The following is an 18,172-nucleotide window of genomic DNA, read 5'->3' as shown; positions in this document are numbered from 1 at the left end:
AGAACACTTTGTGGCCTAATGTTAATGTGCAGAATATAATCCCTGAAAGGGCCTCCTACGTAGGGGAGTTCATCTTCCCTTCCCAGGTCCTATCAGCCTGCCATCATCACGAGACTCTGGTATCCACCCCAAGCCAGTGATCTTTGCAAATTCACATCTGGCCCTTTAGAAGTTTCCCACCAATCTCAGGATCAAGACCAAACACCTAAACTCCTAAACATGCGTGGTTAGGCCAAAATGACCTTGACCCACTCCACACTCTGCCATGCACCCTTCACACACACACATCCTCCCTCCCTCCCTCCCCCTATACCCCCCCCCCCCCCAGCCACTGTGGCCCCTTTTAGTTCCTCCTCCCATGCACCTTCCCAGGGGCTTTTGCACCTGCTGGTCTGCTGGTCGCACTACCTGGAATGTACTTCCTTTCCCCTCCCCACCAAGTTAACCCTGCACATCCTTCACATCTCAGCTCCTGTGCCACTTCTTCAAGGAAGCCCTCCCTGACCTACTTAAGTAAAACCTCATATAATAAACTCTCTTGGCAACATATTCCTTATTGCCCATGTCCCAGTTGCAACTTGGCATTTGAGGGTGTGCGAATTTGATTAATATTTATCTCTGCAACTAGATTTCACCTCCAAAGGGGCAGGGACTGGCCATTTCTCTTCCAATGTATATACCCAGGGCCTGACACATAGTAAGTGTCAGAGAATATTTGTGGCGTATTTGTGAGTAAATGAACGAATGAGAGAAAGAATGAATGAATAGCACTTCATTCCCATATGCACCATCATGAGACCATTTCCTAGAGGTCTCTCTCAAGCCACACTTACAAACTGTGGATTTGTTGGCTTAACTAGCCGTAGCCCAGGAGCCACTGTGATGGCAAGGTCAAGGTCCAGGTCCACAGTGCAGGGGCCCCAGCCAGGTCCACATACCAAGTGTGTCCAAAGGACAGGACAGAATGGAACTGGCCAAATGCCCGCACTGCAGTTTTCACTTTCTGTGAACTTGGCTCACGCCCAGTTGTGCCCCCAATCTCTCTCTCCCCTTTGTCCTGCCTTGAAGGACTGAGTCAGTAAACATTAGTAGGCCCAATTCTGGAGCATTCTAAGGGTGCACTTCTCTTTGCTTCAGGGAGTGCAGCTTGAGTTTGCAATGATTCAAGCCTTGAACCATCAAAATTAAGTTCACATTTAACTTTAGAAGATAGGAGTGAACCATAAAAGAGAGTAATAATTTAAACATAATACTGATAATGTGCTAGAGATAAATGTAGATAACCAGACTCTACCTCTAAGCTTGTGTGACCTTTGGCAAATGGGTTAGAGATGGTACCATTTCATTGGGTTCTTGGGAGAATTAAGTGAGATAATACAAAAAATATGCCCAGAGAAATACCCAAAGCCTTCAATAAATATCATTTTAATTATTGTTGTTGCTAATGTCATGTCTATACAGATATGCATATGTAATGAAAACCATTTCTATAGTGTGTAAAATGTGCCTGTACCAGTGTTATGTTTCTCCTTAGTGAGTTGCAAATAAGAGTTAAGTTAGCCCGGCCAGCGTGCCTCAGTGGCTGTGTTGACCTATGAACCAGGAGGTCATGGTTCGATCCCTGATGAAAATTGTTGAAGCTGTGTTATGAGTACATAGAAGTTTGTTTTGTACGATTTTGTCTGCTTTTGTACATATTTAAAATTTCCCTAATAAAACATGGTTGTTGTTTTTTAATGTATTATGGCCAATCAGTATTTACCCCTGGAAGGAAGAGAAAACTTGTCTCAGGAGGATTTCTTTGTGAAACACTGTAGGGTGCTCTAAGGAAACCTCTTCCGTCTTGTCTTTGGAAAAATATAAATTTCTCACGGTGCTTTTATCTGACAGGAGTTCTCTTTCAGGAGGATTTGAAGAATAGAACCAAAGGGTAGCTGACATAAGGGTTTCTATGAATATCTTATCTCCCTGCATTGGAGATCAGAGGCACCATCATGCAATACAATCCAAGGAGACTTGTAATCATAACAGAAACAGGGAGAACACATATACAACAGGGAGATTAGATGGGGGAGATATAGCCTGGTATTTTAGGGCAATTTTTAGTATTTTGAAAAGAGCCCCTGGCGCCTGAACCAGGAAAATGTTTCTGGGCTTAACTGCCTAGTGACTTATCCCTAGGCCTGGAGTATGGGCTACTTCTCAAAACCACTAAGATCTCTCTGGACCTTAACATTGAGGGACAAAATTAACGATGTTTCTGAACAAACAAACAATAGCTGGAAAAGTCATTCTGTGTCTGCTCTAATTTCAGGACAGGATCCCATGGCTTTGCAACTTGCATGACATTTTACTAAGGTAAGAGCATCAGGCCTTGGCATACCAGGGAGTCAAGAAGACCCATCAGAAAGTACAGGGTAAAATATATAGTCTTGAAATCGCAACTGACCGATGATAAAAGATCCCAGGAATGGAATGTGTTTCTATCAAATAACCAACAATGATTTTAATCAGCCACAGGCATAGTTTAGTTGGGTTCTGGACACAAACCTAGACAGCTCCACAATTACTAGCTGGGAATCAGCCACTTGGCTTCTATGAGCCTGTTTCTTCATTTGAAAAGGGGGTTAAATAGTTCCTAGTCGCAGATTATTGTGAAGAATTAGCAAGACGAGGCATGAGTAGTACTTAAACCAGTATCAGTATAAAAGTGCTCAAAAAATGACAGCAGGCTGTGCCTGAGCCATAGCCTACATTCACAGGAGCCGAGACCCGGCACCTTGATAAACTTCCTCCCCCGGTTCCATGGGCAGGTCCTCTGAGTAGCCCCATTTAACAGATGATGAACTGGTGGTCAGGGAGGTACATACCTTGCCCAAGATGATTCAGTTTACTAGTGGAAGATCTTTACCCCAAAGCCAGGACTGCCTGAATCTTGACCGCCGTTTATAGCACCTTCCACTGGCAGGAAGTAGTACTGGACTCGGCCTAGAATGGACACCTGGTATTTTAAACGTCTTCATTCTTTACCACTTCCGCCTCCCCCCCTGCCTTTTTTTTTTTTTTTTTTTTAAACAGAGATGTAACCTCGGGACAGCATGTGATCCTAGCCTGCTCAGCTCTGAAGAAAGTGTACAGAGACATCTTAATACGAGGAAAGGATGGTGCACCTCCGAAGTGTGACGAGCCAGGGAAGGAGGGAAAGCCGGCTGAGGTGCAGCTCCTTGTGGTCTATCTGAGTGGGTCATTTGAGGTCATCTCGGGACGCTTACTCAAAAGAAAAGGACACTTTATGCCCCCTGAGTTATTGCAGTCTCAGTTCGATATTCTGGAACCCCCCTCAGCTCCAGAAAATTTCATCCAAATCAGTGTGGACAAAAGTCTTCCAGAGATGATTGCTATAATTATGGAAGCTATAAAATGAAACCCAAGTCACTTCCTATCACTGGTCCAGAACAGAACTAGGCATAAATTTCTATCCTGTCCCTGACCATGTTAAAGCATCCATGCTGGTACTGTACTCTAAATTCTAGTTAGGGTGAACAAACCACGATGTGTTGAAATATACTTGTTTGGATGTGATTTTAGGAATTTGTGGTCCTCTTGTCACCATGCTCTGCACACTGGAGGAGAGGGGACTTGGAAAGTTAAGCTTCCACTGAAATTGAAATTCATGTGATCCAATCAAATGATCAGAGGATATCATATAATCAGTGCTGAAATCACTACCTTATTGGGAACATTCTTGATCAGGCTATATTCCAACAAGTAAGTAAAATTTGGCTATCCTTGGCATCCCTTGGAAATTGGTCTTGGGAGCAGAAACGTGTCCAAAATCAACCACTCACCAGCAAGTAATTTTACACCATACACCTCCGAATCCTCTGTCCTTTCAGGATAAGTAAATAAAAAGCACAGCTAGTTCACGGATATAAAAAGCAGCAAAGGCCCTAGCCGGTTTGGTTCAGTGGATAGAGTGTCGGCCTGCAGACCAAAGGGTCCCAGGTTCGATTCCGGTCAAAGGCACATACCTTGGTTGCAGGTTCCTTCCTGGCTCTGGACCTGGCCCTGGTTGGGGTGCATGCAGGAGGCAACCAATCGATATGTTTCTCTCACACTGATGTTTCTCTGACTTTCTCCTCGCTCTTACACTCCCTAAAAAATCAATGGAAAAATAACCTCGGGTTGAGGATTAACAAAAATAAATAAAAATTTAAAAAAATAAAAGAATAAGCAAAAAATTAAAATAAAAAAAAAAACTGCAAAGATGGCCCTGGGCCGTGTGCTCAGTGGTTAGAGTGTTGTCCCATACACAGAAGGGTGATAGGTTCAATTCCCAGTCAAGGGCATGTGGCACATACCTGGGTTGCAGGTTTGATCTGGCCCCAGTTGGGGCATGTGCAGGAGGCAACCCATCGATGGGTCTCTCTCACACTGATGTTTCTCTCTTTCTCTCTCCCCCTCTCTCCCTCCCTACCATTCTCTCTCTAAAAAATCAATGATAAAAATATCCTTGGGTGAAGTGTAACAACAACAACAACAAAAAACTGCAAAGATGGAATTTGAGCGAATGAACCGTGGGACTCACTGACCCAGTCTACTCTCCACATTTTACCAAGGCCTCTGTGAGACGAGACTAGTAAAGACATTACATGTTGAAGCCCTTCGTCTATTACAAGCTACTCTCCCTTATTTGTTCTTTAGAGTTAAGGCGTCATATTTATTATTTCCCTAGGTGAACTTTATTAAAGGGGACATGAGAAAAATAATTGTTTAAAAAAAGGCATTGAGACTGATACAGTTGAGTACTATTGCTCTAATGTTCCCATACCTGGCCACAGGGAGGCCAAGATGTGAGCAAGTACTGCCCTCTGGTGGCCCCAGAGGATGCAGCAAGCACAAACTGCTCACCCAGTCCTGAGAACCCCTCCAGCAGCCAAGGGTTATGTTGCAGGTTCAAAGGGTGGTGGAATGCTGCTCCCCACCAGCCCTGCCCACACCCCTGCCCAGCCTCTGAACTGGGAAGAAGAGGTAGGTGAGAACTGTTTGAATGGTTCAAAGTAAATGCCAATGAAAGATTTCCTCAACCCTGCAAACACCACTTACCACCCCCTCTGGCAGGACTCTCCACCTTGTCCCCCTCCACTGGAAGAAGTTCGGGTTAAACCTTTCCTCTCCTATAAAATGGGGACACTTCATTCCGTAAGATTGTGAGAACTGAGATAATGCATGCAAAGTGCTGAAGCCTGACACACTAACTACTCAAACATTGGCTCTTGTTATACTTGTCATCCCCAGGTCTGAGGGAGTGTGTCCTATGGCCACACTTCCACTCCTGTTATTCTGACTGTGTGGGAGCTTATGAACTCCTTCGAAGTATGTGAATCTTGCGTCTTCCTTCTTATTCCCTGCTAGGGTCTCCCTCCACCCCAACCCAACTCTTGACCAGGTCAAATCAGATGTTATAGCAGCATTATTCACAATATCCAAATGATGTAAATGCCCACCAACAGATTAATAAATAAAATGCAATACCATCCTTACAATGGAATTATTACTCAACCATTAAAGGGAATGAAGTACTGACATGGATGAACCTTAAAACCATGCTAAGTGACGGAAGCCACACACAAAGGCCACATACTACATCATTCCAATTATATGAAATATCCAGAATGTATAAATCCAGAGTTAGAAGCAGACTAGTGGTTGGCAGGGGCTGAGGCACGGGGTAATGGTGAGTGATTAAGTGGTTTCCCTTCTAGGTGACAATGAGTTGTGAAGGATTTTGATGGTTGTACATTGTGAATGTACTTTAAAATAGTCACAGTAGTTAAGTTCTGTTCATTTAGCAAAAAAGAGAACCGTAAGAGCTAAGCCTAACTCACCAACCTTACCACCATATGCTAGGACAGCAGGCTAGATGCATGCTACCTTTTGGAGAGACTTTCCCAAATAAAAGGGGCTCAGTCCATGTACCTACTTCCTCCTACAATATTCAACAGGCAGTTAAGTCACTCCTCCCTAGAGAAAAGTACACATTGGAGGAGAAAAATGTGCTGCTCCAACACTTTTCCCCTTCTGGAATCATAGTGTGTAGTGGATTAAAGTAGTCATAAATTCACAAAATTTTTGATACCCATCAAGCAACAGGGCCTATGACCCTTAACTTTGACACTAGGTCAGTTTGGGGCTCACACCTTGAAAAAACTGACAGCTTTCATTTTTCTCAAGATACTTGTCTACCATGTTCATGTAAGAAAGTACAAGTGGCCCTGGAAAAGCCCATGTGGAGAGAAACTGAGACCCAAACTGGACTCCCAGATAAAAGCATGTAGCAAGTCCACAGCCAGGTAAATCAGCCTTTGCAAAGTAAATTCTCCAGACCAAGTCAAGTTGCTCCAGCTACTTACACCAAGCCCAGCCAACATTGCTAATTTGTGAATAAAATAAATGATTGATTTTGTTCTAAGCCACCAAGCTGTGAGGTCGTTTGTTATAAAGCATTGGATAACCACAACACAGGGGAAAGTCCCTTCACTTTCTGGGAAGTATAAGGAGTTGAGAATGTGCCTGAGTAGCTTTTTTAAAAACCTAGCTGGGTCCTCAGACTATTCCAAAAAAAATTCAAGAGGAAGGCACACTTCCAAGCTCTTTCTATGAAGCCAGCATTACCCTAATTCCAAAATCAGATAAAGACACCACAAAAAAAGAAAACTACAGGCCAATATCCTTGATGGACATAGATGCTAAAATCCTCAACAAAATTCTAGCAAATCGGATTCAGCATTACATTAGAAAGATCATACACCATGACCAAGTGGGATTTATTCCGGGAATGCAAGGCTGGTACAATATCTGCAAATCAATAAACGTGATACATCACATAAACAAACTGAGAGACAAAAATCACATAATCATATCAATTGATGCAGAAAAAGCATTTGACAAAATCCAACACCCTTTCTTGATAAAAACTCTCAGCAAAGTGGGAATAGAGGGATCATACCTCAACATAATAAAAGCCTTATATGAGAAACCTGCAGCTAAAATCATACTCAATGGGCAAAAACTAAACTAATTTCCCCTAAGAACAGGAACAAGGCAGGGATGCCCACTTTCACCACTCCTGTTCAATATAGTCCTGGAAGTGCTAGCCATAGTGATCAGATAAGAAGAAGAAATAAAAGGCATCCAAACTGGAAAAGAAGAAGTAAAACTGTTCTTATTAGCAGATGACATGATACTATACACAGAAAACCCCAAAGACTCCATCAAAAAACTACTAGACCTAATAAATGAATTCGGCAATGTAGCAGGATACAAAATTAACACCCAGAAATCTATGGCCTTTTTATACACCAATAATGCACTCTCAGAAAGAGAAACGAAAAAAACAATCCCATTTACCATTGCACCAAAAAAATTAAGCTACCTAGGAATAAACTTAACTAAGGAGGTAAAAGAACTCTACTCAGAAAACTACAGGACATTGAAAAAAGAGATAGAGGAAGACATAAACAAATGGAAGAACATACCATGTTCATGGATTGGTAGAATCAACATCATTAAAATGTCCATACTACCCAAAGCAATCTACAGATTCAATGCAATCCCCATTAAAATACCAATGGCATATTTCAAAGATCTAAAACAAACTCTCCAAAAATTCATCTGGAATAAAAAAAAGACCCCAAATAGCCACAGCAATCCTGAGAAAGAAGAACAAAGTTGGAGGGATCACAATACCAGATATCAAGCTATATTACCAAACCACGGTTTTCAAAACTGCCTGGTACTGGCACAAGAACAGAAATATAGACCAATGGAACAGAACAGAGAACCCAGAAATCGACCCAAGTCATTATGCTCAATTAATATTTGACAGAGGAGCATACAATGGAGTCAATGGAGTCAATGGTGCTGGGAAATTTGGTCAGATACATGCAAAAAAATGAAACTAGATCACCAACTTACACCATACACAAAAACAAACTCAAAATGGCTAAAGGAATTAAAGGTAAGATGGGAAACCATAAAAATTCTACAAGACTCCATAGACAGCAAAATATCAGACATATGTCGTAGCAATATCTTTACCGACACACTCCTAGGGCAATGGAGACTAAGGAGAAAATAAACAAATGGGACTACATCAAAATAAAAAGCTTCTGCACAGCAAAAGAAACCATCAACAAAACAAGAAAGCATGGGAGAACATATTTGCCAATGATATTTCAGATAAGGGCTTAATCTCCAAAATTTACAGAGAACTCATACAACTTAACAAAAGGAAGATAAATGATCCAAGCAAAAAATGGGCAAAGGACCTAAATAAACACTTTTCGAAAGAGGACATACAGAAGGCCAAGAGACATATAAAAACATGTACAAAGTCACTAATCACCCGAGATGCAAATCAAAACAACAATGAGATACTATCTCACATCTGTCAGAATGGCTATCATCAACAAATGACAAGTGCTGGCGAGGATGTGGAAAAAAAGGAACCCTCGTGCACTGCTGGTGGGAATGCAGACTGGTGCAGCCACTGTGGAAGACAGTATGGAGTTTCCTCAAAAATTTAAAAATGGAACTCCCATTTGACCCAGTAATCCCACTTCTAGGGCTATATCCCAAGAAACCAGAAACACCAATCAGAAAGGATATATGCACCCTATGTTCATAGCAGCACAATTTACAATAGCTAAGATTTGGAAACAACCTAAGTGCCCATCAGCAAATGAATGGATTAAAAAACTGTGGTACATCTACACCAGTGGTTCCCAAACTTATTTGGCCTACCGCCCCCTTTCCAGAAAAAATATTACTCAGCGCCCCTTGGAAATTAATTTTTTTTAAATTTTAATAGCAATTAAACAGAAAGATATATGTATTGTTTCTACATTTTTCGTAAAATATAGTAAAGAAAGGTGTAAATTAGAAACATTGAAGTTTGAAATTATGAAACTATTTATTGAACTCAGAATAGAAAGGTAATACAAAAAGTTAAAACAAATGCACCTGTGGCCATCACCGCCCCCCTGGATCGCTGCAGCGCCCACCAGGGGGCAGTAGCGCCCACTTTGGGAATCACTGATCTTCACAATGGAATACTATGCTGTTATAAAAAAGGAACTTTTACCATTTGCAACAGCATGGATGGAACTAGAGAGCATTATGCTAAGCGAAATAAGCCAGTCAGAGAAAGATAAATATCACATGATCTCACTCATATGTGATCAAATAATGATCAACATAAGTTGATGAACAAGAATAGATCCAGAGACAAATGGCAGGGGAGGTGGGGTTAGAGAGCAACCAAAGGACTTGTATGTATGCATATTAGCATAACCAATGGACAGAGACACTGGGGCGGTGGAAGCTTGCCTGGAGTGGGAATGGCTCGGGGGGAGGGGTCAATTGGGGGAAAAGGAGACATGTAAAACTTTAGACAATAAATAAGTAAAAAACAACAACAAAAAACTAGCTAGAATATACAGCAGCTACTTTTTATATCCCATTAAAAAATTGGGTGCCACATTCAGCTCTGGTCTTTTGAGGGAAATTATGCTGGGAGCTCCTCTATGCACCTAGCTCTGTTCTAAGCATAGAATCGTTAAGACAGACTGACTTGTGGATCTGGGACAGGCTACCTAATAATTAGGGGGTCTGAAATACATGTGTTAATGAGTTGAAATTATCATCTGAGGATGTTCTTCATCACAACACTGTACCAGCTCTGGAAGACTCTCGAGCTCATTCTATTTCATCTCACTGAAGCAAAGATGTTGGGAGGAGGGTGCTGTTTCTCCACTCCCAAAAGGGTTGACCACAAAAAGTTCAGATGGGCTGGGAAAGTACCACTCCTACTGACAAGCAAAGGCAGCTCTAAGCTGAAAATGGTGACTGGAAAGGCAGAGAAATCTTCTCCCTCACACTTTAGTTCATGTAACAGAGGTGCTTATTTATTTATTAAACCTATTCTGGGGATCAAAAGCTAGTGATAACTGCTTTCTTTGTATGTTTGGTAGAAAACAATTACTTCATACTCTCCTAAATCAAGTCCCTCTCAACACACACACAGGATCATTCCCATTAGAATACAAGCATGCTATATATAGGGAGGGGGAAAGTATGTTTCCAGTATGGAAAACAATCTACACTAATAAAAAAGATGCAAATTGACCGTACCTTCGTGCCACCCACCAGCCAATCAGGAGTATGCAAATTAACCCAACCAAGATGGCGGGCTAATTTGTATACACAGGCACCAAGCGGCTGGGGGCGGGCAGGATGCTTGCGTCGTCCGACGACGCAGGCGTTCCACGCTGCCCCAGCCGCCTCAGGGCCTCTGGGCAGCGTGGGAAGGCAGAAAGGCAGCTCTGGGCCAGAGCGAAGGTGGTGCTGGCAGCCAGGGGAAGGCAGGCCCATTCTTGCACGAATCTTCATGCATCGGGCCTCTAGTAATTAGTAATTCTATAAGGATAAACTGTTTCACATACAACTGTAAACCCACTTTGCCCCATCCTGTATAGTACTTCCCCTCTTAAAAGAATACAAAAGGCAAACTTCTTCCACACCATCACCACTGCCCCCTTTTTTCTGATTCTCTTTACTTCAAAACTGCTAAAATCTCATCAGTCTATTCCAACCAGAATTTGACCCTCATCGCTCTATAAAACCCCTATCATCAATGATGGTCTTTCCTTTTATTAAATACCAGAGGTGAATATCCAATCCATGAGAAGCATCAGAAGTAACAGCATTTAACAGTTAATTTGCCATCTTTATCCTTGTGAAAGGTTTCTTCACTAGCTTTCAAGACCTTCCTTGCTTTCCACCCTACTACCTACCTGCCTGTTGATCTCCTTTGTTGGCTTCCTCTAACCCCCCTGAACTGCAAGTTAGAGTGAAGCAGGGATCAATCTCCCCCAAGTGTGCTTATCAACATTCTTCCTCTGAAACTCATCTAGTCTGGAATTCTCAACCTTGGCACTATTAACATTTTGTTGTTTTTGTACCACTTTTCCTTTTAATCTATGTACCTTTTTTAAAAATTTCAACCACCCCTCAACCTCCTCCCCCATTTGGCAATCAGAAGCCTGTTCTCTAGATCTATGGGTTTATTGTTTTTTGGGTTTTTTTTGGATTTTACTTGGAAGTGAAATTATAATAGTATTTGTCTTTCTGACTTATTTCACTCAGCATAATATACTTTAGGTCCACCCACGTTGTTGCAAAGGGCAACATTTCATTCTTTTATTGCTCAGTAATATTCCATTTTATATGTACACATCTTCTTTATCTATTCATCTCTGGACACTTACGTTACTTCCATATCTTGGCTATTGTAAATAATGCTGCAAAGAACATAAGGGTACATATATATTTTTTAATTTGTACTTTTTTCCTCAAATAAAAACCCAGAAATGGTATTGTTGGATTATATGACAGCTCTATTTTTAAATTTTTTGAGGAAAATCCACATTGTTTTCCATAGTGGCTGCACCAATTCGCAATCCCACCAACATTTTAACAATATCAATCCTTCCAATCCATGAGCATGGTATATTCTTCAATTTATTTGTATCCTCTTCACTTTCTTTCTTCAGTGTCTTACTGTTTTTTAAAGACTTACACTCTTTCGATCTAGGTTAAATTTATTCCTAGATATTTTATGTTTTATGCAAATGTTAATGGGATTACTTTAATTTCTCCTTTTGGTGTATAAAAATGCAACAGATTTCTGTATATTAATTTTGTATCCTTTAACTTTACTGAATTCATTTATTACTTTTAATAGTTTTTTGATGAGAGTCTTTAGTGTTTTCTATATATAGTGTCATATCATCTACAAATAGTTTTATTTCTTCCTTTTTGTTTTGGATGCCTTTTAATTCTTTTTCTTGTCTCATTGCTCTGGCTAGGACTACTACTACGTAGAATAGAAGTGGTGATAGTGAGCATTCGTGCCTTGTTCCTGATCTTAGAGAAAGCTTTTGGCTTTAACATTTTGGCCCAGATCATTCTGTTGTGGGAGAATGTCCTGTACATTGTAGAATGTCTAGCAACATCCTTGGCGTCTACTCACTAGATGCCAATAGCAGCCCCAATCAAAAATGTGTCTCCAAATATTGCCAGAAGCGCCCTGGGGGGCAAAACTGCTTCTGGTTGAGAACTTCTGATCTTGCTTTTTGGCTTTAAATATCAGCTATATATACAGGCAACTACTTGTCTATAGCCTGAACCTCTCCGCCAATCATCATCTTCTCTGCACTTCTATGCATACCAAGTACATCCCACTTAATATGTCAAAACTACTGGTTTATACTCCTCCCCGTGTGTGCCCTTCTACCTTGTTTGTCTTGCTTGATAACTGATACTTCTCTTGCTCTTACCTTCACACTTTTATCCATCAGTAAATCGTACAGGCTTTGCCTTCAAAACATACCCCAACTCTGACTTATTTCCACTACCACTGCTACCAACCTAACCTAAGCTCATACAATCTCTCACCAAGATTATTACCTCTTAAAAGTCTTCCACCCTGGCCGCCCTAGGTCTCATGTCCAACATTGTTAGAAATGTAAATTCTACTAATTAGTAAATCAAAAACTCTGAGGATGGGACACAAACACCTAAGCCACTCCCCTGCCCTCCCCTCTCCCATTATATTCCCTAAAACACTTTCTTCCTAGCTTACCTTGCATTCATACCAACTTCCTGCGTTCTAAACACACTCAGGACACTCATATTACAGGGCCTTTTCATTAGTTGTATCTCTTCCCTGGAAAATTATTCACCCTCCCAGATAAATATTCGATAAGTCTCTATTTAAATGTCACCTTCTCATTGAGGCTTTCTCTGGCTATATAAAGTAAAAACACCTTCTTCCTAAAACCAGCCTCCTTATTACTCTTAATTTTTCACCAAATCACTTGTCATTATCTAACAGGGCATATATGTGTTTTGTTTACTGTCTGCCTCTCTACATTCGACTATGTAAACTCCATATGGACAGAACTTTATTTGCTGCTCTACTTTCAGCAACTAGAAAAGAATCTGGTACTCAACAGGTTGGTAGCAGTGGTAATGGAAAGAAGTCAGAGTTGGGATATGTTTTGAAGGCAAAGCCTATATGATTTACTGATGGATAAAAGTGTGATGTTGTCCAGCTGGGTGTGGCTCAGCAGTTGAGGGTCGACCCAGGAACCAAGAGGTCACAGGTTCGATTCCCGGTCAGGGCCTATGCCCAGGTTGCGGGTTCGATCCCCTGTAGGGGGTGTGCAGGAAGCAGCCAATCAACGGTTCTCTCTCATCATTGATGTTTCTCTCTCCCCCTCTCCCTTTCTCTCTCTGAAATCAATAAAAAATATATTTTTTTAAAAAAATGTTAACTTTCTGAGGCAATGGTTGCTTATGGTTGATTGAGGGAAAAACAATATTATTTAAGTAACTGATAAGAAAATTTCAGCAGAAAACAAACATGGCCCACCCAAACTGTAAGGTGAATGAGAAAGGCAAAATGCAGCATTTAGGAGTGAAGGCTAAGTAGTTCACAGTAAATAAATCACTGGTTAGCAAAGTTTAGTAAGACTTCAGAACTGAGCCTAGAAGGAATGTAGGCTTTATGTAAGCTGAAGACAGATGAAATTCCAGAGAAGAAAATACGATGTGCAGAACCAGGGAAGTAGATCTGCTAAGTATAGTTTTCCCAAAGTGTGTTCACTGGAAATATCATTACCTTGAAGAATAGTTAAGTGAAAGGATAGGAAAAGTAAGAAAAGGCTGGATTAAATAACTTTAAACAGGTTTCTTTAACGCAAGACTTCTTGTTGACTTTAACATGTATAATATTAACCTCTAAGAGAGGAAATACAGTACATTATGTTTCTCTGCCTTAATCACACAACCTTTTTTGTTTTGGTTGAGTACATAGACCTGTGACCTAGCTTCACTTTTATCACTAACTAGAGGCCTGGTGCATGAATTCGTGCATGGGTGGGGTCGCGCAGGCCTGCCCCAATCAGGGCCAATCGGGCAGGGCTGGCCAGGGGGAGGAGCCACAGGCAGTTGACTGGTCAGGGGAGGGGCCGCAGGCGGTTAGCCAGCTAGCCTCGCCCCTGGTCAAATTCCTGGTTGAGGGGACAATTTGCATATTAGTCTTTTATTATATAGGATGTTAGTGACATTTTTATCTGTCCTATTTTGCTGTAATTTGCCTATTAAGTTAACATAGTAATAATGTCTCCCCAAATAACAAAAACCTTATTACTATATTTAAGCCAACTCAAACTCTAATTCTGAAAAACACTGAGTGTCACAAATATCCCACTTGGGAAATAAAATCCTGAAATACTATTTTCACCACTCCATTCTCTCTTTTTAATATATTTTTATTGATTTCAGAGAGGAAGGGAGAGGGAGAGAAAGCAAGAAACATCAATGATGAGAGAGAATCATGGATTGGCTACCTCCTGCATGCTCCACACTGTGGACCAAGACCACAACTGGGCATGTGCCCTGACCGAGAATTGAGCCATGACCTCCTGGTTTATAGGTCAACACTCAACCACTGAGCCACAACGGCCGGGCTCACCACTCCATTCTTTATTCAATTTGTAATAATCCAATATGAGAACAATTTAAGCCTACAGTATTTTAAGTGTCTTTTTAATGCTTTAAGTCTATGTGTGGGAGGCAACCAACTGATGTGTCTCTCTCTGTCTCTACCCTTCCATTCTAAAAAAAAAATCGAAGGAAAAAATATCCTCGAGTGAGGATTAATAACAACAGAAACATGCAAAATCATACCACTGCAGCAGCTGAAAGGTACTGAAGAGATCACCAGTCCAGTCTGCCACATAGGCTCCATCACTATTTTTATAACAAAGAAATCATGATGCCTTTACTCAGTCAACTAGTCAGGTATCAAAAAAAGCAGAAGCGCCCAGGTCACCTAACATTCCAGTACAGTGTATGGACATATTTTAACTAGAGAAACTTTAAAAATTAATAAAGAATAATCTAAAACATGATAAAATCTGAGGTAAATCAAGTCTTTAAAATACATGGTCAAAGAAAGAAATTTTTTCCCCACAAAAGAGGCAAGACAAACCAAATGTAAAAGCTAGAGATTTATTGTTATTTTGTGATTAATAACTGTCAAATTGGTTATGACACTATCCCACACTGTATACCACCATTCGCCAGTACAAGATTTTAAACCAGACTGAGGCATAAGGCAGAGAGAGCAAAGACACATGAGTAATCCTGAACAACTTCCTCTAGCCATGCCTCCACCTTGACCTTCATACAAGTTTTCCTCCTGGGGAAAGTGTCAGAACAGTGCATGGCTGGTGGGCAACTTGACCTCTTAACCCTTTTTAATAGCAAGCAACTTACAGAAGTAATACAATTCAACTTGTATTTCCTTTGATTTTATTGGTCTGAACTCATTTTAGGTAACTTGAACATTTTAATTTCCTGTACATGAGACTATAATGACCTAAGAGAATACTGAACCAGAGTCAGCCAAATATATTACTGACCCAAAGTTATGTTTAATTGGTCCTAAAGGAATGTACCACACCAACAATTTGAGTTAGGCAAACAGAACTTCTCTGAGGAGGAAAGAAAAAGGCTGTAGAACAGCCAAATGTATTCAACATTGTTAAAACGGCTCTTGTTTATCACCCCTGAATGATACCTGTTTACTACATTATATGCACAGAAATCCTAACAGAACCTTGGTTACACCAGTGTTATTTAGGCTGGCCCACTCCAGGATAGATCCCCACCCCCTCCCCCAAGTTCCCCTCTCTCAGGCTCTGAAAAGCACAATATTTACCTATTTCTTAATAAACTACCGAAACACTTCAGAAACAAGTAGCTCACAAATCATTTTAAATTCATGTATTGCCTGTGCATGAGAAATCTGATAAACCCAAAAGATAGATCTATTTTTATATGGCAATTAAAAATAACTGAAACATCAAGACACTTTCAGTGAAAGCAACATTTCAATTACAAACTGTAATGCCTGTTAAACTACCTATGGGAGAAGCTGAAAAGTCTTAGGCAAATGCACTTTTGGGTTATATTACAGTGCTCCTTCTGTCTGCACAAAAATTAAGGTAATTTACAATTAATCAGTGAATGTTGAGACAATGTTACATTATGTTGTCTGTACAATTAAATGTCCTTAAAGAGATAACCAGAATCAGCTTTTCTACTATATAGTCAACAAACCTAACTGGCACTTTTGCTGAAAGATGTTTATCAAAGATGCTGTAAGATTCTACACAATTAGGAAATATTTAACTTTATTTCCTTATCTTTACTTTTTTATTTATAAGTGTTTTGCTCAAGATAACTTACTGCTGTATGTTTCTAGAAATGCATTCCCAAATGTGCATAATATATTGTATACAAATAAAGTAAAACTGTCAGTAGTGTAAATCTTACAGCATTTTGTTTGCAAAAATACATGCCAAAGTCACAATAAGGAATATTGTAACCACAAATTATAGAGTGCAAATGATTTGCTTCTTTTAATGCTTTTATTCTACATAAATTACTACCATAGGCTAATGTTTAAAAAGCAAATAAATTGGACAGATGCAGGACAAAAATCTGTTCACCCACTACAAAAGGTGAAGTTTTTTTTAAAAAATTACAATAAATGCAGAAGTGTTTAATGCATGCAGTAGCCTTAAATGAAAAAGCATTGATTCCCATTGTTCCACAAGAAAAATAAAACCACACAGAGAAACCCACATTATCTTACTGTACTCCACCTTAAAATGCATCATATTGAGTTTGTTTATAACAGCACAGAATTCCAAAAGTCAAAATGAAATAAAGCAGGTATTTTAAAGATTTAAGAGCCGTTATCAAAAATAAATTACATTTTTTTCAAGATACAGAAATGCTGCTATGATGGCTGGGAGCCCAGTAATCTTTCAATAGCCGCATTGATATCACCTCCTGTTGCGATCAGGGCTTGCAAGTTTGCTTCACGGTTCAAAAACCCCATTGCACTGAGTTGTTCCAGTTGTTGCTGAAATCTGACTTCTGGACTCTGTAGCTGTTAAGGAAAAAAAAAAAAATTAACCAAAAGTCTGAGCTACAAAAGCACTGGCCTCTCTCTCTCTCTCTCTCTCGAAACATGTTCAACATATTTAAAAGACCTCTAGCACTTTATTTTGCTAATTTATACCTAAACAATCATGTCAAATAGATCACATACTTAAAAAAATTTTTAATAAACCTCAACCTTTCTTTACATATATTTAAGAAGCTCATAAATAAATAGAAAGTCTATATATGCAAATAGCTTAGAATTAGATTACTTATTTTGTAGCTATTGACCAACTGGGTAATTATAAAAGTCATGTCCTTGTGTATAAAATTTTAAAGTTCTAATGAGGCTTATTTCTGCACTGGCCAAAGTCTTCAGAAAGAGTTCCAGTTTCAGGCCCACAGATTTCTGACAATTCAGCTGTGTCATATCTTTCTTCAGAAATGAGGTTAAGACAAAAATACATAAATGATTAATCAACCCTGGCCAACCTGGTAATGGGGAAGTCTATAGATTATTCAACTTATATAATAACTCTCTCCAACAGCTAAAATCTTTTTTCTTATTAAGTCCTTGAATTTTTACTGAGCCAGAACTATGCAAGTTACTGAGGATACAAATACTTGTGTTAGATAAACCCTGTTCTGTTTATTGTATTTAATAAAACCTGAAAATCAGAAAGCATGCTATATTTTTGCCAGGCAGAAGTTTGGAGGCAACCTACCATACCAGATTTGAACTATAATCATCTTTGTTCAATGGCAGATTCTTGGTAAAGCCAATAAATACTTCCAGATACAAGAACATTATTATGAGCCCGCATTTTTCAGACCTATTTGTGAGGTATATTCATGTAACACCAACTTACCACAGGAAGTAGTAGTGAGGTAGTTAGGATTTTTTAAAATCTTTTTAAATTTTTTCAATTGCAGTTGACATACATTGTTGTATTAGTTTCAGGTGTACACTTCAGTGATCAGACATTATAAAACTTAAGTGATCATTCAGAAAAATCTCATACCCACCTGACACCATATATTATTCCCTATCTGTACTTTACATCCCTAAGACTACATTATAACTAGT

General features: G+C 39.8%; 2 protein-coding genes across 4 annotated transcripts in view; one reads left to right on the top strand and one right to left on the bottom strand.

Annotated features, from left to right (window-relative positions):
• Nucleotides 1-3,582, top strand: part of IDNK (IDNK, gluconokinase) — a 6,309-nt gene extending 2,727 nt beyond the window's left edge. For both annotated transcript variants that reach the window (XM_006100021.3, XM_006100022.3), the window contains exons 4-5: nt 2,315-2,358; nt 3,079-3,582. In XM_006100021.3, coding sequence (XP_006100083.1) covers nt 2,315-2,358; nt 3,079-3,424 — 390 coding nt within the window. In that variant the 3' untranslated portion in view covers nt 3,425-3,582. The remainder of the gene's footprint in view (nt 1-2,314; nt 2,359-3,078) is intronic.
• An 11,545-nt stretch (nt 3,583-15,127) lies between these two features.
• The window catches only part of UBQLN1 (ubiquilin 1), a 45,625-nt gene continuing 42,580 nt past the window's right edge, over nt 15,128-18,172 (bottom strand). For both annotated transcript variants that reach the window (XM_006100019.3, XM_006100020.3), the window contains one exon: nt 15,128-17,092. In XM_006100019.3, the coding sequence (XP_006100081.1) occupies nt 16,940-17,092 (153 nt within the window). In that variant the 3' untranslated portion in view covers nt 15,128-16,939. The remainder of the gene's footprint in view (nt 17,093-18,172) is intronic.

This window comes from Myotis lucifugus, unplaced genomic scaffold (genome assembly GCF_000147115.1).
Source record: "Myotis lucifugus unplaced genomic scaffold, Myoluc2.0 scaffold_295, whole genome shotgun sequence".
Lineage (NCBI taxonomy): Eukaryota > Metazoa > Chordata > Mammalia > Chiroptera > Vespertilionidae > Myotis > Myotis lucifugus.
Note: the sequence above shows the minus strand (reverse complement) of the source record. Positions and strands in the feature narration are given on the sequence as shown.